The 24,384-nt window shown below is 45.5% G+C and overlaps 1 protein-coding gene across 2 annotated transcripts in view; it reads left to right on the top strand.

Moving 5' to 3' along the window:
• cpne2 (copine II) overlaps positions 1-24,384 on the top strand; it is a 242,180-nt gene that overhangs the window by 177,434 nt on the left and 40,362 nt on the right. For both annotated transcript variants that reach the window (XM_078211019.1, XM_078211020.1), the window contains exons 13-14: positions 7,221-7,272; positions 10,987-11,120. In XM_078211019.1, coding sequence (XP_078067145.1) covers positions 7,221-7,272; positions 10,987-11,120 — 186 coding nt within the window. The remainder of the gene's footprint in view (positions 1-7,220; positions 7,273-10,986; positions 11,121-24,384) is intronic.

Below are 24,384 nucleotides of genomic sequence, written 5' to 3'. Positions count from 1 at the left end.
ATGCTGATTTGTTCCCGATTTTAGTTTCTTCTTTGTAGGCTGTTCACTGGAGACCCTGGCGCTCTGTACAGGGCAAGCAGTAACACTGCTGTGTCCTGTCGTGGACTCTCCGGAGCAGCATTCTCCAGCAGGTTCCAATGTGAGATCCTGGTTAGTAGGTACACTGCCCATTAGTGTCTGGCCGTCTCTTGTAACAAAACAATCCCTGTCGACTGTCCTCTTGTCTTGATTGCAAATGGAAGAAGCTCGCCTCGAAGTGAATTTCTGCCAGAAGCACACGCATACGGGAAGCTTGGTGGTGGCTTTTGCTACCAAATAAACCTGTTGGACTTTAACCTGGTGTTGTTAAACTTCTAACTGCGAAATGTAGATGCAGGGAGTGTTGACCTGCTCACTGTTGCCTCTTATAGTCGGAGGTTCCAAGGGACTATAAATTAAGGCAGAGGTATTTGGCTGCATTTATAGTGTGTGCAGTTCTTGGCTCCTAACTAAGGTGATCTTTGGGGAACATCACGACCCTTTTAATACCTGCCTGCGATCCACCTGCGGGTCGCAACCCCCACTTTGAAAAAGCCTGATCTAGCTCATTCGGAATGCCTTTACCTTGTTCCACTCCTATCCACTCAATTGTTGCTGGAAATTATCCAGTAATGGTTTCTTGTCCGATCTCACAGGAGTCCTACTTCAGGAATTCCCCATGGATCCAGCTTTGGTGACTCCAATCCTCCTCTTCCTCAAATCCATGCTATCGTTAGCGACGTCACTCTGAAGCACAGGGTCGGCTTTCTGATGTCCACTGACAACACAAAGCTTTGGTGGGGCCAGACTGCTTGTTCAACTTGGATGAGCCACAATTTCCTCCACCTGTCAATGGGAAAACCAACGTCTTCATTTTTAGCCCCAGAGAAATTTAGAATTCTAGCCAGTAATTTCATCCCCTTTCCAATCTATTCCCTCCAACTCAACAGGACTGTTCTTAACTGTTCACTTACAAGCTGAGATTCTGACTCTCTGAACTCCAACACAAAATCTGTCTCCTCCTGCCTCTGCAACATTTTCCACTTCTACGTTAGCCCCATACATCAGCCGTGATTCTCCTATCCCGCTGCACTAATTTTTTAGTAAGAAGTCTCACAACACCAGGTTAAAGTCCAACAGGTTTATTTGGTAGCAAATACCATAAGCTTTCAGAGCGCTGCTCCTTCGTCAGATGGAGTGGAAATCTGCTCTCAAACAGCGCACAGAGACACAAAATCAAGTTACAGAATACTGATTAGAATGCGAATCCCAACAGCCAGCCAGGTCTTAAATGTACAGACAATGTGGGTGGAGGGAGCATTAAGCACAGGTTAAAGAGATGTGTATTGTCTCCAGACAGGACAGCCTGCAAGCCCAGGAGGCAAGCTGTGGGGGTTACTGATAATGTGACATAAATCCAACATCCCGGTTTAGGCTGTCCTCATGTGTGCGGAATTTGGCTATCAGTTTCTGCTCAGCGACTCTGCGCTGTCGTGTGTCGTGAAGGCCGCCTTGGAGAACGCTTACCTGAAGATCCGAGGCTGAATGCCCGTGACTGCTGAAGTGCTCCCCCATGGGAAGAGAACAGTCTTGCCTGGTGATTGTCGAGCGGTGTTCATTCATCCGTTGTCGTAGCGTCTGCATGGTTTCCCCAATGTACCATGCCTCGGGACATCCTTTCCTGCAGCGTATCAGGTAGACAACGTTGGTCGAGTTGCAAGAGTATGTACCGTGTACCTGGTAGATGGTGTTCTCACGTGAGATGATGGCATCCGTGTCGATGATCCGGCACGTCTTGCAGAGGTTGCTGTGGCAGGGTTGTGTGGTGTCGCGGTCACTGTTCTCCTGAAGGCTGGGTAGTTTGCTGCGGACAATGGTCTGTTTGAGGTTGTGCGGTTGTTTGAAGGCAAGAAGTGGGGTGTGGGGATGGCCTTGGCGAGATGTTCGTCTTCATCAGTGACATGTTGAAGGTCCGGAGGAGATGTCATAGCTTCTCCGCTCCGGGGAAGTACTGGACGACGAAGGGTACTCAGTCCACCGTGTCCCGTGTTTGTCTTCTGAGGAGGTCGGTGCGGTTTTTCGCTGTGGCGCGTCGGAACTGTTGATCGATGAGTCGAGCACCATATCCTGTTCTTATGAGGGCATCTTTCAGCGTCTGGAGGTGTCTGTTGCGATCCTCCTCATCCGAGCAGATCCTGTGTATTCGGAGGGCTTGTCCGTAGGGGATGGCATCTCCACATCATGACTAATTTTTTAGCACAGCGGGCTGGGAGATTGTCGCGTTGGCCAATTCGTTGGATTCACATGTGCATTCGTACCCCACTACCGTCTCCCAGCGCTGGATTTCTGGCGGCGTCAACTCCGCACCGGAAATCAGCGGGGAGGCACAAAGACCATTTAAATGGCCATTTGAATGTGATTTAAATACAATTAGCAGGCCCGGGACTGAAGTCTCCAGGCTCGCAAGCATCTTCCCCCCCCCCCCGCCACACCGGAGCGGTTCACTCCGGCGGGGTTTAGGGTAGCTCCCCACCAACCAGGAGCTAGCCTGATCCCGCTGGAGTGAAGGGGGAGCAATCGGGGCTCCCCAGCGGGTCGGGGGTTCCCTTATGGGCACTTTGCCCCTGGGGCAGTGCCAGCCTGTCCCCCTGGCACTGCCCAAGGGGTAAAGTGCCCATGCCCACAGGCATCTAGGGGAATCTAGGCACTGCCCATCGGGCATAGGGCAGTGCCAGCGGGTGGGGCATATAGGGTGGGCTTGTTAGTGGTCAGGGCCTAGGAGGCAATCAGTGGAGGTGGGGGAAGGAGGGAGGCCAACGATCGGGGGTGCTTGAGGGTTGTAGTCAGCCTGCTGGGAGGGTCGGAACTACGGGGGGGGGGGGGGGGCGTAACTGGGAGGGCTGGAGATCGGTGCGGGTTGGGAGGGGGGGATGTCAAGGCTGGGCCTGGGAATGGTCGGGGGGGCCAGCAGTCAGACCATTGGGGGAGAGTCGCAAAGCCGGCAATGTGGGATCGCAGGGCTGGCCAGCAATCGGGAGGCTTGCACATAGGCACTGATAGGTCGGCGCATGCACAGTAGCCCGCTCAGTGTGCTGATTTCAGCCTCCCGGGTGGGAATAGTTCCTTAGTTTTTAATGATATTCACGCTGGCGGCCTCTGTAGTGCACAGAGTGTGTGAGATTCTACTCTGAGCTCCCACTGAAAAAAACAACGTGAATGACTCCAGTGTTCACGCAAATTCAACACTTAGAATTGTTTTGGGAGAATTCCAGCCATCATCTCCAGATATGACTATTCCAAGTCTCTTCTCTGGCGTCAGTGAAGTTCAATTCATCCAAATTTCGACTTTCTGTATCCTGCTCTTGCTACAGATTTCCTTTCATTAATCACTCCTGTCCTTGAATGACGGGACATTAACTCCTGCTCCCACAGCAGCTCCAAACTAAAATTTTTATTTTGCGTTTCTGTATCTTTGTAATCTCCTTAAATCCTACAACTTGCTCACTCTCTGTTCCTCTTGTACAACCCACATTATCACACAATTTGCTGCTGTGCCTTACGTCATCTGGAATTTGCGCCCTAAATCTCTTCATCCGTCTCTCTTCCTTTAATATACTCCTTAAAACCCATCTCTTTTGGTCATCTCTTGCTTGTCCCGAAACCATGAATTCCTGCTCGAGATCAACGGACCTTTCTATTGTCCGCCCCTCGCCCGCTCCAATTCCCGTGGCAGGCGGGCCGGTAAAATTCCAGCCAATATCTTTCTCTGCTTTTTGATTACAGCACTGTGTAATCACCTTGGAACCACTTTCTCCATTAAAGCTGTGCACACGTGCTGTTTTTATTTGCTGGTCCCTTACTTATGTCCAAGCATTCCTGCCTTCACATAAAATCCTACAGTGCAGAAGGAGGCCATTAGGTCCATCGGGTCTGCATCGACCAGAATCCCACCCATGGCCTATCCCCATAATCCCATGCATTTACCTTAGCTAGTCCCCTGACACTAAGGGGCAATTTAGCATGGCCAATCCACCTAACCCACACATCTTTGGACTGTGGGAGGATACCGGACCACCCGGAGGAAACCCACGCAGACACGGGGAGAATGTGCAAACTCCACACAGATAGTGACTCAAGCCGGGTATTGAACCCAGGTCCCTGGCGCTGTGAGGCAGCAATGCTAACCACTGTGCCACCGTGCCGCCCATGCCGCCCACATGGAGTACCATTGTCCTGAACAAGGAAAATAAGCTCTGTGCTACATAAAAGGTCCAAACTGTTTTAATCTGATACATTTTCAGGATGTGTCACAATGAGACATAAGGGTTTGTGCTTTTGAATTAACACCTTGTATTCAGAAATCAGATTTACTGCAAACACGCACAGCAGGTTGATTAACATATGTGATAAACTGGGGTCTGTGGTGGGACCCTTCATCAGAACACGAGTCTTGATGCAAATTGGATTTTGATGCCTGCTTTTCCTTTTTATCTTTAATAAGCATGTATTCGGCCCTGACTGCACAATGCCCACTTGTTCGGAACAAAGCTTTTTTTTTGTTTCAGAAACTACCCAGTTACGAGACATGCTAATTGTCTGAATTCAGTTGTATTGAAATCAGTCACGCACCAAATCTTCCTTGAAATTTGACTGTAGACTGCAATGTAATATTATAAAGCAGAGCAATGTCTGATAGTTGTGCGCGAATGTCATATACTCCTACTAGAATGGCAACTGGGGAATTTAAATACAGTTAACCAAATAATAACCATCTAGTCTCAGTAATGATGTCCATGCAGCTACTGGATTGTTCTAAAAATCCATCAGGTTCACTGTGCTTGAGGGAAGGACCTGCCGTCCTTACCCAGTCTGGCCTACATGACTCCAGACCCACTGAAATGGCTTAGCAAGCCATTCGGTTGTCATGAAGGTTCTCATCAACACCACCTCAATGCCAATAAGCGATGGGGCAATAAATGTTGGCTTTGCAACATTCAAAGCCCTCCTTCTCCTCCTTCAGGTAAGATTGGCAACCATGGACTTCCATTGGATTGGGCCATCATTACGATTGGCAACATTGCTTTCCCATTGCCTTCCTTAGCATGGCTGACCAGGAAACTCTCCCACTCTCACCACCTGCTGTCAGGTGTATTAGAAGGATTTACAGACTCATAATTGATATGGTTGGCAACATTACCAACTTATCTTCCACAGTCAACAACCTGTCCTGGTCCCCCCATGCTGACACTATAGTTAAGGAAGCCCATCAACGCCTCTACTTTCTCAGAAGACTAAGGAAATTTGGCACGTCAGCTACAACTCTCATCAACTTTTACAGATGCAGCATAGAAAGCATTCTTTCCAGTTGTATCACAGCTTGGTATGGCTCCTGCGTTGCCCAAGACACAAGAAACTACAAAAGATTGTGAATGTAGCCCAATCCATCATGCAAACCAGCCTCCCATCAATTGACTCTGTCTACACTTCCTGTTCCTCGGCAAAGCAGCCAGCATAAATAAGGACCCCATGCACCCCGGACATTCTCTCTTCCACCTTCTTCCATCGGGAAAAAGATACAAAAGTCTGAGGTCACGTACCAACTGACTCAAGAACAGCTTCTTCCCTGCTGCCATCAGATATTTGAATGGGCCTACCTTGCATTAAGTTGATCTTTCTCTACACCCTAGCTATGACCGTAACACTACATTCTTTACTCTCTCGTTTCCTTCTCTATGAACGATATGCTTTGTCTGCATAGCGCGCAAGAAGCAACATTTTTCACTGTATGATAATATATGTGACAATGATAACTCAAATCAAATAAAAGCCATCAAGCCCTGAAGCGGGATTTGAAACCAGAGCTTCTGGCTTAGGGGTAGTGGCGCTACCTACTGCGCCAAAAGAGCTCCTACCTGCAGCCCACGAATGAATAAAAATAGACTGATGTTAGCTGTGATTTCATGGGTTAGTAAATCCAAGTCGTGCATTACATGGAGATACAAGTTTGTCACTTGAAGCACTGGTAAGTCAAAAGGAGATTGAGGTGTCAGCTGATTCATTCTTTCCACCTGTGACTATGTAGAAATAATACTTTCTTCCCCTAAGGCACAACCTCTATTTTATAATTTAGAACTCTTATTATTCCAGTGACTCCATAAAATCAATTCCATACTCCAAAAATCAATTACAAAAGTAATCTTAAATTTGGAGGCAATGGGAGGCCTGTACAGCTACATGCATCATAAACTGCTACTAAAATAGAAAAGCACTTTAATTAACAGCATCCCAGTGAGTCAGTTAATGGATACAGCTCCCGCTGAAAGTCGGAACTGTTGTTTTAACCATGATGAAATATATATATTACATTATAACATGTGCATTCTCTATCCACCTGGCTGGTTATTTTAACAGCTAAAAGGCTAATGGAGAATTGTTGCAGTTTCAAAAGTCAAACAATCAGCAGATTGAGAGAAATTACCATTTACACCTGTGCTTTTAAGAGCTTGCATTATGGGATGCTGGAACTCGAACTTCTTGCAGTTGATTTGTGACTTTCTTTTGACCTTGACCAGGAGGAGACATCCTCCTGCCTTCCAGCTTTCATTGTTATATTGAAGAGCACTAATGATGGGCACACGGTATTTCACTACCATTGCCAAATTGACATTGAGATCATTGCAAGGTGCTCTGTATCCTGCAAATTGAGGCAAACTCCAGAATACCTCCATAAATAAGCACCAAAGCTGCTGATATAAATTGTACCTTGCTGTCTTCAGATTTGGCTTGTGCTCCCTCAAGCGTTTCCATCCAGCTTTTCAGTATTTCAACACACATAAGCTGGAGATTGACTTTCCTCTCATTAATGGGGCATGGTTCTCAGAAAGAATGAGGGGACAGGTTTGTGCTTGTACTTTTGATTCTAATGTTGGGTACGGTACTCTGAATCAGGCTCTCGCATGCACACACAGATCTGAGGAACGAGTCATAGAGCTGCATTAACATTTACCATAGAGCAATTCACAATCTTTGTTGCTAAGAGCAAAGATAATGGGGCTGTGAGGAAAATAATACTAAGATAAGCATGTGGAAATGTGAACAGGACAATGAAACAGTCCAGTAAGAACAAAAATAAGCTGTTGTAATTATTATTAGCTCTCAGGAAAGCATCAATTTCATGTGTTTCATTGCTTTTGTATTCCCAGGTGTCTCATGAATTTGCCATTAACTTCAATCCTACAAACCCCTTTTGTACAGGTTAGTAGTGTATTCTGGTGAAAGTTCCTATAACTCTTTCCATCTGTCTCCACTCGCTACGATTCTCCAAGTCAGGCATCCTTGTATTTTGTGTCCTTTTCAGCTAGTTGTGGTTGGATTTTTCCAGCTCCCGGTTATGAACAGTAATCAGTACGATGACACAGCCTACTTAATTCCTCTCAATTGCGCTGGTTACTGCTAATGTTATTCTCTGAGTGCATTGCTCTTGTGAAATGATGCTCGGGATCATGTGACTTTGCTATACAACGAGAATGCCTATGAATTGCTATAACTTATATCAGAAAATAATGGTTTAATAATCCTGGCAAACTGCTCCCACTTTAGAAAGTTGTTCATATTATTGCTGCTCAAATATTTAGTGCTTAGCTTTAAACCATGAAGCATTGATCCAAAACAAAGCCTCTATAACAAAATGGAAAAGGAAACATTTCTGTTTTCATCGATAAAATGTTTCAATTTCTGTTTCCCTTCCCCTTCTATTTCCATTTCCATCTTTCAATTGCCAGTGAGATGTGTTGGTGGCGATTCTCCCCCAAAAATTGTGTGTCGAATTCACGTAAAAACTGGAATAAATCCCACTGGTTTTTTAGGTGGGAGTTTCAAAATGAATCTCCTGCACTCTGTGTACTGCAGAGTGCCTCAGCGTGAATCACACGGAAAATCAAGGGGCGGGGCCTATTCCCACTGGAGAGGCCAGCAGCATAGCGCTGAGCGGGGCCACTGCGCATGCATTGATCTGTCAGCGCCAAGATTAGCGCATACACAGTAGCCCCGCACTGCCTGCCTACCGATCGCTGGCCAGCTCGATTGCTGGCCAGCCCCATTACCTCTGGATGTGTGTGGGCCAGCCTTGACTCTCCTTAGTCTCCTCCCCCCAGATTTGTCCCAATCTCCTTCCCCCCCCCCCCCCCCCCCCCCCCCCCCGCCCCTGGTAAGTCAAACCCCCACCCCGCTGGCCTCCCTCCTTCTGTCACGCAGCCAGTCTTCAAAATGGCATTGGGATCCCCCACCCCCACCAATCTCCCCCCCAGAGGTCCCGCCCCCTATAGGCCCTGCCTCCTTGGCACTGCCCGATGCCCTGTGAGCATTGCCAAGGTGCCCCCTGGACATTGCCACTTTGACTCTCCCTTGCCCCCGACCTCCTGGGGGGCCTCGATGGCCCCCCCTTCACTCCAGCAGGGTCGGGCCACCAGCTCCCTGCAAGTGAAGAGCTGTTGTTAACCCCACTGGAGTGAAACACTCCTGGCGGGGGCGGGTGGTGGAGGGGGGGGGTGGGGTTGATTTCTGGCGCCAAGCTGATGGCACCAGAAATCCAGCGCATGGAGACTCGCAGAGGCTTTGGCGCCCAGCGGAAAGCCCGCTAAATTGCCTCTGCTGAGCTGCTAAAGCAGGGCAGTGGGTTGAGAGAATTACCCCCGTTTTGTTTCCTGTAACTCTGAACTTGGAGAAAACAGCAACAATTGAATTTTGTACTCATTCAGAATATTTTAAACTATGTTCATCAGAGATGCACTTAATAAGAGGAGTATTTTTATTGTAATTGAGAGTTGGCACGATGACTCAGGAATTTGTTGCTCCATTGAACTGTCATGGATTTGAAAATTTCTTTAGGTTCTGTAGAACCATCTGCTTTGTCAGGAGCTGTGATCAACAAGAATCCTGTGGCATTTCCTTCTATGGGTGGGCTATGATTCTGTGAGAAATGCTTAATCTTTCCACATGAATTAGGAGCAGGAGTAGTTCACTTAAAGTTTATTTATTAGTGTCACAAGTAGGTTTATATTAACACTGCAATGAAGTTACTGTGAAAACCCCCTTGTCGCCACACTCCAGCGCCTGTTCGGGTACACTGAGGGAGAATTTAGTATAGCTAATGCACCTAACCAGCACGTCTTTCAGGCTGTGGGAGGAAACTGGAGCACCTGGAGGAAACCCATGCAGACATGGGGAGAACATAGAAACTCCGCACAGACAGTGGCCCAAGCCGGGGATCAAACCTGGGTCCCTGGCACTGTGAGGCAGCAGTGCTCACCACTTGGCCCCTCGAGCGTGCTCTGACATTCAATAAGATCATGGCTGATCTGATTATAACCTCAACCACACATTCCTGCCAACCCCCCCGATAAGCTTTTCACCCCCTTGTTAATCAGGAATCTATCTAGCTCTGCCTTAAAAATATTCAAAGATTGTACTTCCGCTGCCTTTTGCCTTTCATTAGTCACCTTTTTCAAGACCTTAGGATGAGGTCCATCCGGACGGGGCGATTTGTCAGCCTGCAGCTACATCAATTTGCTCAGTACCACCTCCCTGGTGATTGTAATTTTCCTGAGTTCCTCCTTCCTTTCCATTTCCTAATTTACAACTATCTCTGGGATGTTACGTGTGTCCTCTATAGTGAAGACAGATTCTTCCACCATAGCCCTATTTTCCATTATCAATTCCCCAGACACACTTTCTGTAGGAGCAACACTCATTTTGTTAACTCTTTTCATATTTAATTATCTATAGAAACTCTTGTTGTCCACCTTTATATTCGCTGGTCAATGTCAAAAGAGTATTAGCCTGCTTTCTCTCGTACTCTAGCTTTTCCTCCCTTACCAATCTTTTCGTCATTCTTTGATGTTCTTTATATTCTTTCCAATCTTCTGACAGGCCACATGTCTTTGTGCAAATATATGCTTTTTCTTTAAGTTAAACACTGTCTTTAACTTTTTTAGTGAAACACGGATGATGGGCCATCCCCGGGATTTTTTTCTTTCTCATTGGAATGTGTCTATTCTATGTTTTCTGAAATATCCCTTTAAATATTTTCCATGTTCACACAGTGGGAAATTTCATGACTTGTTTATAGTTCATCCTCTAACGATTTGATGAATTATTGCAGCTTTAGTTGGACATTAAACCCTTATGCTTAACAGTGATTTGGAAAAATGTTTTGTACATTGTCATCTACACCCCATAGACCCTGAAATCAGAGTATGTGAAGACATCTCGCTTCCACCGAAATATTGTATCCTGTCCAAACTTAGGTTAGAGTGCTTCCAATATTTATTGAAAAGCTATATTAAAAGAAAATATACTTCAGTCTGAGACAATGATTTGAACTGATTATGTAAATTGCATTGGAGTCATCATATGACATCCTTTATTGTTAATAGGATTTAAGCCAATTGGTGAAGCCGACACAGCTTTTCTTTATTGAGTGAGTTTATAGACTTGTTGAGTCTCACAGCCCTCCTCTGATGGAGTGTCATCCAGACTCGAAACATTGGCTCTATTCTCTACCCACAGATGCTGTCAGACATGCTGAGATTTTCCAGCATTTTCTGTTTTTGTTTCCTACATAAAGGACATTTTGAAGTACTTGGGTTTTTAGGATAAACTGACAGCTAAACGGTCACTTTTCACTCTTGTCAGTGTTTGATTTGCAGATTTTTCTTCATTTAATTTTAAATCCTCAAACCCTTCTGGCAGGATTTTAACTTGCATTTTCTGGATTTTCACATTACTGCTCCAGTAAGACCAGCACAGTGTCCCTCAAATGCTACCTTTAACTGGGCTGTCCTAAAATAGGATCAATTTATAAAAGAATTTGTATAAAAACTACATGTCTGTGAGTTAATGTGGACATGTCTGGTACAAGCCCTTTTCTGACTGGATTAGACTCTAATCTCATGTTTCCTCTTGCTGTAGGTGTAGAAGGCATCGTGCAAGCGTATACAGCCTGTCTACCCCACATTCGATTTTATGGACCCACCAACTTTTCGCCAATAATAAATCACGTGGCGCGGTTTGCCAGCCAAGCCATCCAGCAGGAAGTAGCAGCGGTGAGTGCAAGGAAATAGGGACAGTCTGTCATATGCTTGAGCATAAGTGTTCTGTGACTGTGTAAAGTTAACGCAAACCCATGATTGCTCCATATGTAGCAAGAAAGTATCTAGGTAGTCTCAATAGCTGGAGTTTAGGGTATGGTAGGCTCCATTATAAACCTGACACTGGAGGCATGATCATGCCACATTCCCACTGCAGCGAAGTCGGAGAATTCGGCGGCCAGCCAAATCCCCATTCACTGCAGCGGGATGGGAAAATCTCGCTGGCATGAATGCTGGTAAGATTCTGGCCTGGATGTCTGGCATGATGTGGAGATGCCGGCGTTGGACTGGGGTAAACACAGTAAGAAGTCTAACAACACCAGGTTAAAGTCCAACAGGTTTATTTGGTAGCAAAAGCCACTAGCTTTCGGAGCGCTCCTCCTGACGAAGGAGCAGCGAGCGCTCCGAAAGCTAGTGGCTTTTGCTACCAAATAAACCTGTTGGACTTTAACCTGGTGTTGTGAGACTTCTTACTGGATGTCTGGGACAGCTTTGCTGCTGCAATCGGGAGGGGATGCAAAGGATTATTTTCAGTCTCAACGGGTGTGGGCTGAAAATGACCAGGAAGAAAAGGAATTTCCTTCTGTCAGAGATCTAATAATTGAAGCAGTAATTTATCGGTTGACAGTTAGCAGTTGCTTCTTTTCGTGTATTTGTTCAGAGAAAGGAAATTGTGAAGAGAGGGCAGACATGGAGCCCCATGTTTAACATTGGAGTTCCTGTTCCACAGGAACTGTTATTTTCCCAGGAATAGCTGCCTCCAGTACACAGAAGCTCGCAATTTCTACCCAGTGTTGACTGCATGACCTAGTCTGGAACATTAGCAGCTTAGCTCCAGCGCACACGATCCAGATAGGAATTCAAACTGTAGACCATGTGGAAAATTGCTTCATGCCCAGAAACCTTTGCATTTCACAATAATTAGGGGGTGTTCAAGAGACACGAGCAGTTAGTCAAATGGATAATGATGCAAATACCTTTTAACTATTTTTGAAATTCTGGGTTGGCCAGAGGGGATGAACATCGTTTTTTCCAGTCCTTTGCATTCCAATGTTCCTGATGAATTTTAGGAGTGCTTCAAACCCTTTCAAACATCTGCGGTGTTTTAAATTTGCAGCTTTAAAACAATAAAGATTATAGAACATAGACATAGAACATAGAACAGTACAGCACAGAACAGGCCCTTCGGCCCACGATGTTGTGCCGACCTTCATCTGAAACCAAGATCAAGCTATCCCACTCCCTACCATCCTGGTGTGCTCCATGTGCCTATCCAATAACCGCTTAAATGCTCCTAAAGTGTCTGACTCCACTATCACTGCAGGCAGTCCATTCCACACCCCAACCACTCTCTGCGTGAAGAACCTACCTCTGATATCCTTCCTATATCTCCCACCATGAACCCTATAGTTATGCCCCCTTGTAATAGCTCCATCCACCCGAGGAAATAGTCTTTGAACGTTCACTCGATCTATCCCCTTCATCATTTTATAAACCTCTATTAAGTCTCCCCTCAATCTCCTCCGCTCCAGAGAGAACAGCCCCAGCTCCCTCAACCTTTCCTCATAAGACCGACACTCCAAACCAGGCAGCATCCTGGTAAATCTCCTCTGCACTCTTTCCAGCGCTTCCACATCCTTCTTATAGTGAGGTGACCAGAACTGCACGCAATATTCCAAATGCGGTCTCACCAAGGTCCTGTACAGTTGCAGCATAACCCCACGGCTCTTAAACTCCAACCCCCTGTTAATAAAAGCTAACACACTATATACCTTCTTCACAGCTCTATCCACTTGAGTGGCAACCTTTAGAGATCTGTGGATATGGACCCCAAGATCTCTCTGTTCCTCCACAGTCTTCAGAACCCTACCTTTGACCCTGTAATCCACATTTAAATTTGTCCTACCAAAATGAATCACCTCACATTTATCAGGGTTAAACTCCATTTGCCATTTTTCAGCCCAGCTTTGCATCCTATCTATGTCTCTTTGCAGCCTACAACACCCCTCCACCTCATCCACTACTCCACCAATCTTGGTGTCATCAGCAAATTTACTGATCCACCCTTCAGCCCCCTCCTCTAAGTCATTAATAAAAATCACAAAGAGCAGAGGACCAAGCACCGATCCCTGCGGCACTCCGCTAGCAACCTGCCTCCAGTCCGAAAATTTTCCATCCACCACCACCCTCTGTCTTCGATCAGATAGCCAGTTACCTATCCAATCGGCCAACTTTCCCTCTATCCCACACCTCCTTACTTTCATCATAAGCCGACCATGGGGGACCTTATCAAACACCTTACTAAAATCCATGTATATGACATCAACCGCCCTACCTTCATCAACACACCTAGTTACCTCCTCAAAAAATTCTATCAAATTTGTGAGGCACGATTTGCCCTTCACAGATTCATCAATGGTTTTTCAATTGAGAGATCTCCCACCCTCACCACGCCGGCTCCATCTTACCAAGTCCCTGCCCAATAAAGATTTGCAAAAGATGGGTTAGTGTGGGGTTGAGAGGAGGTGGAAATGTGATCAAGCTGATCAGATCTGGCCTGTATATGACTCCAGTCCCACACTGACATACTTCATAGTGACGTGGCCAGTTTTATCGAACAGTTACAGTGCTTCACAAAGGGAGACAAACTTTCTCAGGGCAACTAGGGGTGGACAATAAACGCTAACCTTGCCAGTGATGGAGAATTATTTTTTTATTCTAAGTACACAAACCTCAAGAAGAAATGTGTGAGCTAATTGCAGAGATGTATATTTCGTATTGCTATTTTGTTCTGTGCAGAAGATATTTGTGTCTCTAACTTAGCTGGAATTTTGAATTCTTTCTGTTTTAAGTATGTCTTACCTTCTTGAAATATCTAGAACAAACGCAGCTCCCTTTTCTCAGATTTGCTAATGCATTCTGAAGTGACACTGTACTGCTGAATTCACCTTTAGCAGTGACTGTACTTTCGGCAGTGACTGTACTTTCGGCAGTGACTGTACTTGTGTGATTGATGCTCCATTAGTGCGACTGGAAGCTGAGAGATAATATAGTGACGCAATTTCTATTTCTTATCAGATAAGGATATAGCTGCCCTAGAAATTAAATGTGTGCCAACTTCACTCACACTAATAGGCAGCAGTAGTTCTACACAGTGCTAACCCATTCTGAATCTGCTTGCCCTATAGTACCTTCAACAGGTCCTTTAGCGCAACATACCACACTGATATCAATCACTCCCATTCAAAAACTGGGCAGGTGATTTTATGCCCATGTCTGATGCGAGTGTAAACAGCGATGCGGGCACAAAGTCCCCTGAGAGTCGGGAAACAAGATTCTCGTCAAGATCTCATTTCCCGATATTCCCGGCACCTTGCTGACGACGTAATGAGGTTTCTGTCCACAAAAGGCGGGAACTTCATTTAAATACATTTGACTACATTTTGATATTATTAACGGGCCATCCTGCCACGTGATTTTCCCCCTCACTAAATATTCAAACCTCACCAACGTGACATCACATCAGCGTGTTTTATAACAGATGTTTAAAGACGGGATTCAGTCAAAGGGATCGTACTGGGACTCCAAGGTAAGTATAGCCTCCTGTGGGCAGAGGGATATGCCAGGCAATGACCTGGCACTGCCCTGACATAGGCTGGCACTGCTCCCAGAACAGGTTGTCACTGCCCCCTGGCAGAGGTTGGCACTGCCAACCGGTGCTGGGGCAGTGCCAGGGCAGGCCCTCTGGGGAGCCCCATTGGGAAAGTTCCCTTATGTGTGATGGGGGTTGGGGAGGGCTGATGCTGAGAAAGTCAGGGGGGACTTGGCTGTAAAGGGGGACTGGGCTTTGCAGGTTAGTGTGCCTGCGATGCTGCCACAGTGGAGGGCTGAAAAAGCCCCCAATACCACCATACTAGGGGAGAGGGGGCAGAGGTGGTTCACCCCGATGCTTGTGGGTGGGGTGGGGTGGGCGGGGGCACCTTGATGCTTGTGGTGGGGGGGGCGCTCCATGTCAATGGGGGTTGGCAGGGAGTTTAGTCTCAGCACTGATTGGGTCACCCTTTAAAGATGGCGCTCCGATCTCTGCCAGCTCTATCAGGCCCGCACCACCAGAGTGATAATGTAAATCTACACCCCCAGATTCTTTTTGCTCAGCATGGCTGAAACTCTGGTCTGAAAAATTGGCTGTGCGTCTGGCGAGATAGTTTTCAGTCAGCGCCTGACACTGAGAAATTGTGAGAAAACTCCGCCCAGGATTTTATTTAACCTTGGTAAACTCTGACATTCCTATCATCACCCTGTTGGTGTTTGGCATGCGTGTGTAAGTGTCTGTATTATATGGAAAACTGATCTTCCAATCAGTGATAAAGCAAAGGTGTTCACTGCTGACCTCACGGAATCTAACGATCTCTGCGGCACTGCTTTCCCCTTTCCCCAGTGACAGCTTAAATCTGCCACCAAATCGAGGGGATCACCAGTCGTGCAGCAACGGTGATGTCAGCAAGGAAAATAAGCAACCAATCACATTAATGTATTCACACAGACAGCAATCCCAAAATTTAAAAACATTTTGTCATTCACTTTTTGATTTAGGTTTTCGGAGAGAAAATTTAATGATCATGATTGGGCTAAGATAGAAGCTAGAATATCTATATAAACAACTTTTAAAATGATTTCTTTAAAATTACATTTTTTTCTTGTGATGGAGAAATTTCCACAAATATGACATTAGCTTTGCAGACCTGGGAGGATGTTCAGCAGTAATTATGCGGTTAGCACTCCATTCAACAAGATGTAACTGTTTCAACGGTTTTTCTGGTGAGACAATGGAACTTCTCATCGATTCAATTCATTTCCATTGATTACAGTCTGGGAGGTGGGATAGGATTGGTCTTTAACAGCACCCCATCCAGAGAAGTCTGAAATTACTGACAGCAATTTCTGTATTTACGCATTATTCTGTGTACGCGCAGACTCCTGAAATTACTGCCCGTTTCAGTGGAGTAATTGGAGCATAAGGGTCTAGCGTATAAAGAGTTAACGTGGGACTAAGTACAGTACCGCCCACGCAGTCATGTAAAAGTACACATGACCTGCACCTACAGGTCCTTGTGGTGTTGAACATCACCATGCATCGAAGCAAGCATGGAGATAGCTCCGAGCTTGGACCATTACCGTACTTGGAGTATTGTGTGCAGTTTTGGTCTCCTTATCTAAGAAAGGATATACCAACCATAGGGGGAGTGCAGCAAAGGTTCATCAGACTGATTCCTGTGATGGCAGGATTAAACATAGAAACACAGAAGTTAGAAGCAGGTGTAGGCTGTTCAGCCCTTCAAGACTGCTCCGCCACTCATTTTGATCATGGCTGATCATCAAATTCAACATCCCGATCGCTCCTTCCCCCATATCCCTAGATCCCTTTAGCCCCTCAAGCTATATCTAATTTCTTCTTGAAATCAAACATTTTGGCCTCAGCTGCATTCTGTGGTAGTGAATTCCACACAGTCACCACCCTCTGGATGAAGAAATTTCTCCTCAACTCAGTTCTGAAAGGTTTACCCCTTACCCTCAAACTATGACCCCTAATTCTGGACTCCCCCACCACTGGGAACATTCTTCCTGAATCTAACCCTGTTAGAATTTTATGAGTTTCTATGAGATCCCCTCTCACTCTTCTAAACTCCAATGAATATAATCCTAACCGACTTAGTCTCTCCTCATATGGCAGACATGCTATCCCAGGAATCAGCCTGGAAAACCTTTGCTGTACTCCCTCTGTAGCAAGGACACCCTTCCTCACATAAGGATACCAAAACTGCAGACAATACTCCAGATGTGACCTCACCAATTGCAGCAAAACATCCCTAACCCTATACTCAAATCCTCTCGCTATGAAGGCCAACATATCATTTGTCTTCTTTACTGCCTGCTGTACCTGCGCGCTTACTTTCAGCGACTGATGCATGAGGACTTCAAGGTCTTGTTGAGTATCCAACTCTCTCAATTTACACCCATTCAAGTAATAATCTGTCTTCCTATTATTGCTGCCAAAGTGGATAACCTCACATTTATCCACATTATACTGTATCTGCAGATACCCACACATTTAGCCTGTCCAAATTATGCTGAAGTAAGTCTGCATCCTCCTCACATCTCACCCTCCCACCCAAATTTGGAGATAATACATTCAGTTCCCGCTTCCAAATCATTAATATATAATGTGAACAGTTGGAGTCCTAGTACAGATCCCTGTGGAACCCTCTACCGCCCGACCCCCTGGGGGGCCCCGATTGCCCCCCTTCACTCCAGGGTCTCCCACTAGTTCCCCGCAAATGGGGAGCTACTCTAAACTACGCCAGAGTGAAATATTCCTGGTGGGATGGGAGATGCTATCGGGCCCAGAGAATTCTGTGCCGGGCACGATAATCACATTTAAAATACGTTAAAAATAGATTTAAATGATTTACCTTGTCTTCCCGCCAGTTTCCAGCGCAGTCCCGACTGCACCTGCTCTCCGGCTGTGAGAGACATGCATGCGTCGGAACACATGCGTGAATCCCGCAAAACGGCCAAAAAACTTGCGCATCAGGATGGGAGAATCAGACCCATAGTTTCTAGCAGTTAATAAATAATTACTGTTGCTCTGCCTAAGACTTAAATACCTTAATAAGACCTACTGAACTATACCCAACACTTTACAGCAGGAATGATGACAAATACTGACAATTTCATCATCCTCCCCACAAAATCTGTGCCAATATTTAATTTATATAGAGTGACCTGAAATCTAAACTTCCCAGTAGAGGTGTGACGAATGCAGGAATCTGTATGTTTTTTCCAATTTGATTTTGTGCTGTGCATGAAGACTGTGAAAGCAATATCCTTTACATTAATAGCTAACACTGATTTCATGTGGAAATCTATATTGGGTAGCTATGGAACTCCACAATTGAAATAACCAGGAAGGAGATTAAAACAAACCCGGAGTAAACACAGAAGATGGGAAAAATGATCAGCAGTTTGATCAGTATCGTAAAGAGAAGGAAAACCAAAGAGCCGTAATCGAAATGAAATCCAGCTGATCCTGAATATATCTAATAAAGGTTACCAGTGTTTGACAGACATGCCAGAATTCAGTGCATTCAACCTGTCACTTGTTACTGTCTTAAACAGCCATGCTGAAGTGAAGGGTATGTTATGTGGCCTTTGTGTTAATGAAAGGCTGCTAAACTTTAGTCATAGAAATTAGGAGCAAAGGCAGGCCATTCGGCCACTTAGTCCAGCAAAGAGTCAGTGTAAAGAGTTAAAGGCCACAAAGCAGTATCAGAAGGTAACTTTAAGTGAAATGTTCCTCTTTTCCTGAACAAAATGAACAAAAGCAACAGTATGTGAGACTGACCGATTCCATCATGTGATTAATCTGTACTCATGTGGACAAGAATTGTCATGTCACATCTGGTTGGTTCACAGTTCAATGGAGCTGCCTACAGGAACTCCGATTATCTGGCACACAGCAAACTGCCTTATTGCTAACTCACTCATATCATACTTCAGAATTCCATTAATGAATGCAATTTTCTGGCAGTTATAAACATATGGACAAAACAAGTGTTTGACAACCTCCGGGGGCTAAGTTGGATTTCCCTGGAAATGGGTGTGGGAATCGTGATGTGCGATTAACCCAGGCCCGTTGATTATAATGTAGGCAGCATGCCAACCTTGTACTGCCTACTCATTAGAATGATTGCTGCAAGCAGCCATTGTCAACCATGCAGTTAATTAGCTATGCACCATAGCAGGGGGCAACAACAGTAAGAGCTGCCCTGCACTGCTTAATGCTGGTCTGCACCTCTCAAAGAGTAGCTGTATTGATGCTGGCACAGGCAGCCATGCAGGAAGCGAATCAACATGGGAGTGCCGGCCCTCAGGTTTGCGGACACTACACTGGATGCCTTAGTGGAGGAGGTGGGGGAGGTAGCAGAAATGTCCTGTATCCATAGGAGTCCAGGAGACCCTCTGGGTATGCAGTCAAAAGGCAGCAGGAACAGTCAACCAAGGAGGTCAATGCCAGAAATCAAGCCTCAAATCCGGGTGCAGTGTGGCAAGAAATTTAATAGCCTCACACAAGTTGTCAATGTCGGTAAGTGCATCATCAAATAACATATCCTACATCCAGCAATAACAGCAGCCAGCAGCACTAACCTCACCATACCCCTGCCTCACTCACCCACCAACAACCTTTATCAGTCAGAACTCATTCCTGACATCCACAGCACACTTAACACTGCTATAGCTCTCACACTCGCATCTCACAACTTACAGACACAAGACTTTGATGGGCAGCTTGCAGGAGAACACTATGTACAGCAAAAAGCTTGTTGCCCGCCATCCGTCTCAATCTGACTCCAGCTTTGCACAGGGCTTTGGAGCTGGGAGTCCATCACCTCCGGCACAGACGTGATGACTTCCTCTCGTGCACTTGTGAACCTAAACATAATGCAGCATCTGTAATAAAGGCAAAATGCTGCAGATGCTGGAATCTGAAACAAAAAAACAGAAAATGCTGGAGAAACTCAGCAGATCTGACAGTATCTGGGGAGAGAGAATAGAGCCAACATTTCGAGTCTGACGAAGGGTCATCCAGACTCAAAACACTGGCTCCGTTCTCTCTCCACGGATGCTGTTGGACCTGCTGAGTTTCTCCAGCATTTCCTATGTCCCAGCTTCCTTTACAATGCAAGCAACAGCCTGGGTGCTGCAGCAGAAGCTCAGTCTTTGGAGAGTTTACATAGTATTGGTTTTTCTTTTTGTGCTGTGACCCTCTGAATGGTGCTGGTCAATCGCAGAGGGAAGGTAAGGTGTGGAACCATTGCCAGTGGAGTTGCAGTTATGGTGTCAAACTCGAGTGAAACATCCAGGCAAAAAGGAGCTTTCTACGTTGCCTTCTCATTTCCTCTTCCTTTTTCTCTGCTGCATCCTCCTCTCTCTGCTCCTCAGCCAAGCACCATTTATCTGGTGCTGAGCGCTTGTCCCATCATGATGCCCAGGTTGTGCAGCATGTAGCAGACCACCATGAATCATGGCACTCACTCAGCCAGCCTCCACAGAGCTTCCCCAGAGTGGTCCAAGCAGTGCAAAGTGTTGTTTCTGCACACCAGTGGTCTGCTCTATCACATTCTGTGTGGCAGCACAACTCTCATTGTAAATATGCTGCCCACCTGTGTGTGGGTTGCATGAGGAAATTGCCAGCAGATAGTCCTTGTCACCCTTTGGGTAATGATGGTGGCTTAACTGCAGTTGACAGTGTGGACTGCCACAGAACGAAGCTGTCATGACTGTTGTCAGGTGACCAGGCACTGACCTGCATGATTCACTGCCTCTGATCACACGTCAGCCAGTTCCAGTACATCTCAGAATTGTGATGCCCACAAAGCATTGCTCATGCAGTCAAAGGAACCCTGCACCATGGGGAAACCAGCAATCCTGTAATGTGGCCTCAGTACAAAGTATCTTTTTACTAAGTTTAACACTATGCTTTGTTGTTCTACCATCCATCTATAGCATGAATTGGTTTTGTGACTGCACCTTTTCTATGTCAAGTTCTATCTTGTATATCCCACGCAACACCCTACATTTGCTACTTTTCAAGGGTAAGGAACTCTTTTCTCCCTATTTGTCAATGTACCAATTGCTGACGATCAGGGATATGGCTCTTTGCATTGTCTCCAGTATATTGTGCATGTGTGTGTGAGTGTGTGCATTATTTGTGTGCATGTTGTCTGTGTGTGTGTTGTATATGTGCATGTATATAAGACCATAAGACAAAGGAGCAGAATTAGGCCACTCGGCCCATCAAGTCTGCTCCGCTATTCAATCATGGCTGATATTTTTCTCATCCCCATTCTCCTGCCTTTTCCCCATATCCCCTGATCCCCTTATTAATCAAGAACTTATCTATCTCTGTCTTAAAGACACTCAATGACCTGGCCTCCACAGCCTTCTGCGGCAAAGAGTTCCACAGATTCACCACTCTCTGGCTGAAGAAATTCCTTCTCATCTCTGTTTTAAAGGATCGTCCCTTAAGCCTGAGGTTGTGCCCTCTGGTTCTAGCTTTTCCTACTAGTGGAAACATCCTCTCCACATCCACTCAATCCAGGCCTCGCAGTATCCTGTAAGTTTCAATAAGATCCCCCCTCATCCTTCCAAACTCCGACGAGTACAGACCCAAAGTCTTCAGCCGTTCCTCATACAACAAGCTCTTCATTTCCAGGGATCATTCTTATGAACCTCCTTTGGACCTTTTCCAAGGCGCATGTGTGTGTGCATGTGTGCACATGTGTATGCATCCATGTACATGCATGCACGAGTGTGTACATGCATATGTGCATGTTGTGTGCCCATGTGCGTGTTGTGTGCGCGCGCGCATATGTTTGCGGGTGCAATTGTGTGCATGTGTATATGTGTGTATGTGTGCTACTCCACCACCACTCACTGACCGGACACAGAATTGATTCTCCAACACCAGGAAGCAGAATAAATATCACATATTTACACCTGAAGTTGTTTACATCTCTGAGAAGATCAACAGCTTTTTTCCCCGTTAACTCCTTTGAGTCAAACTTCATAATAGGAGTTGGAAAGGATTCTTAACATCAGCATCTCAGATCTTACTGCACTTAGGCAACAGATGAATACAGTATTCATAATGTCATATGTTGCCACAAAGAGCAATGTAAGCCAGACCTAAAAAGGGAAGATTAAAAGAGGCAACCAAAAGTCAGGTCTGTCAAAAAGGCTGGGCCTTTAGGCGAAGTGCCCGGGAGGTAGCAGTAATAAGCTGCTCCCCCTGCAAAATATCTTTCTATTGCTGACTTTTTGTATCATCTGTGAAATTTCATTGAATGCACAATGAGAAGATAAGATGAGCCTAAATATAGTTTACACATATTCTTCAGGCTGTTTCTTCATCATTATTTGCAAGATGCTCTTTTGATGTACAACTCAGTGAGAGAATTCATCCACATTTAATGAATCTTTTCTTGAATCAAACCAACCAAGCCAAAGGTCAAAAGCTATTATTATGTGAAATGTTCTTGTCCAGCTTTGGAACCATCATATTTCCCGTGCTGTCTTTGTTCTTGCGAGCAGCATTCTTTATCGGAACTCAACTAAAAGCATTTGATTTAAATATCTGAACTTTTTTAATGAGCAATTAAAAGCAGACAAGTATTGCAACTTCATATTGGAGAATGAATGAATTATTTTTGTGATGCTTCACTTAAGCGTCATTAATGAGTAGACTGGATTTGCTACAGTTACAGAAAAAGAGGATGGCCCTTTTATAGTAAACAATCAGCTCTATTAATGAGGCTCTGACAAAGAGTCATCCCAACTTGAAATGTTAGCTCTGTTCTCTCTCCATAGATACTATCAGATCTGCTGAGATTTTCCAGCATTTTCTGTTTTTGTTTCAGGTTCCAGCATCTGCAATAATTTGCTTTTATCTGTTAATGAGGATGTCCAGTTTGTAGTTCAGACTGCTTTAACATTGTAGGGGTGCATTGTACAACTAAAGCACGTGATGACGATTAGTGTGAAAGCTCTTCAATATCACCAACTCCTGCCATCTCCCACTTCCACCCCCAACATTTCCACTCCCCACTAATTCCCACCTCCATCCCTACTCCCCCTTCCATCTACCCTCACCCACCCACCCCCTCATTCCCTCTTCACTCCGACCCACCTCCTCATTCCTTTCACCCCCACCTTTCCCCTCACTCACCCCTCATTCTCGCCCTCCCCCTCACTCGCCCCTCATTCCCAACCTCCCCCTCACTCCCACTTCCCTTTTACTCACCCCTCACTCCTTGTCCTCCCCTCACTCTGCTCCCCTACTCTACATTCCACCCTCAATCCAACCTCACCCCACCTTCTCACTCCCAGCCTTCCCTCATTCCCACCCTCCGTTGAATTCCATGCTCCCCCTCACTGCACCCTCCCCCTCACTCCCATCATATCCCTCATTCCATTCTCCCCCTCACTTCCACTCTCCCCTCCCTCCTCCTTGACCTTCTCCCTTGACCCCCACTCTTCTCTGTGCTGACAATGGAATCCCTTCAGAATCATGTGTCTGTGCAGTGCTCGGGTGAGTTGGAAAATTATGATCCATTCTCAGAATTATACATCTGTATGTGAGATACTTGTTACTGCCAAAAATTCTCCCTAGTCACAGAAAAGAATTGTGTAGAGCCAAGTTTTGGTAAAACTGCTCTGTTGGCTGTACAGAGATGGGGACGAAGCAGTTAGTTACTGTTGATTGGGATTTCGGGAGTCCAGGATTGGAAACACAAGCTATTGAGTGGGCTGCAGTAGGCTGAAGGCAGTAGAATTCCCCAATTTTCAGTGGGAAATAGCAGCTAAACGATGGACTTAGGGTGGCACAGTAGTTAGCACTGCTGCCTCACAGCACCAGGGACCCAGGTCCAATTCCCAGCTTGGGCGACTGTCTGTGTGGAGTCTACACGTTCTCTCTGTGTCTGCGTGGGTTTCCTCCGGGTGCTCCGGTTTCCTCCCATAGTTCAAAAGACGTGTTGGTTAGGATATTGTGCTTTGCTAAGAATATCCAATAGAAATAAAATAAAGTGTCTGCATTTATATTAATCACATTTCATGGCCTCAGAACCTCCCGAACTGCTTCACAGCCAATATATTACATATAAAGTATTTCTATGGAAGCAAGAACAGCAGCCAATTAACACATAAATGGAGGTAAGTGCAGTTAGATCTGAGATGCTGATGTTAAGAATCCTTTCCAACTCCTATTATGACGTTTGACTCAAAGGAGTTAACAGGGATAAAAGCTGTTGATCTTCTCAGAGATGTAAACAACTTCAGGTGTAAATATGTGATATTTATTCTGCTTCCTGGTGTTGGAGAATCAATTCTGAAGTAGGCTTTATCGACAGACTATCCTCTTTGACTTGTTTTGATCTTATGTGACAACCATTTGAATGTTAACCTGCAGATCAATGACCATGATCTAACACCGACAGATTGTGCTGATAGAGATATTCATCAATACAGGATTAATGGGTGATCATTGTGGATTGCGCAAATGGCTAAAGTGCATATAACAGGCCAAATTCAGTGAGGACCCTCTGCATTCATCCATGTTATTTTGTATAATTCCTACTCTGTTGTTGTTTCACTTCCCTTG

Source organism: Mustelus asterias, chromosome 4 (assembly GCF_964213995.1).
Source record: "Mustelus asterias chromosome 4, sMusAst1.hap1.1, whole genome shotgun sequence".
In the NCBI taxonomy this organism is placed as follows: domain Eukaryota; kingdom Metazoa; phylum Chordata; class Chondrichthyes; order Carcharhiniformes; family Triakidae; genus Mustelus; species Mustelus asterias.
This window is presented reverse-complemented; position numbering and strand designations above follow the sequence as displayed.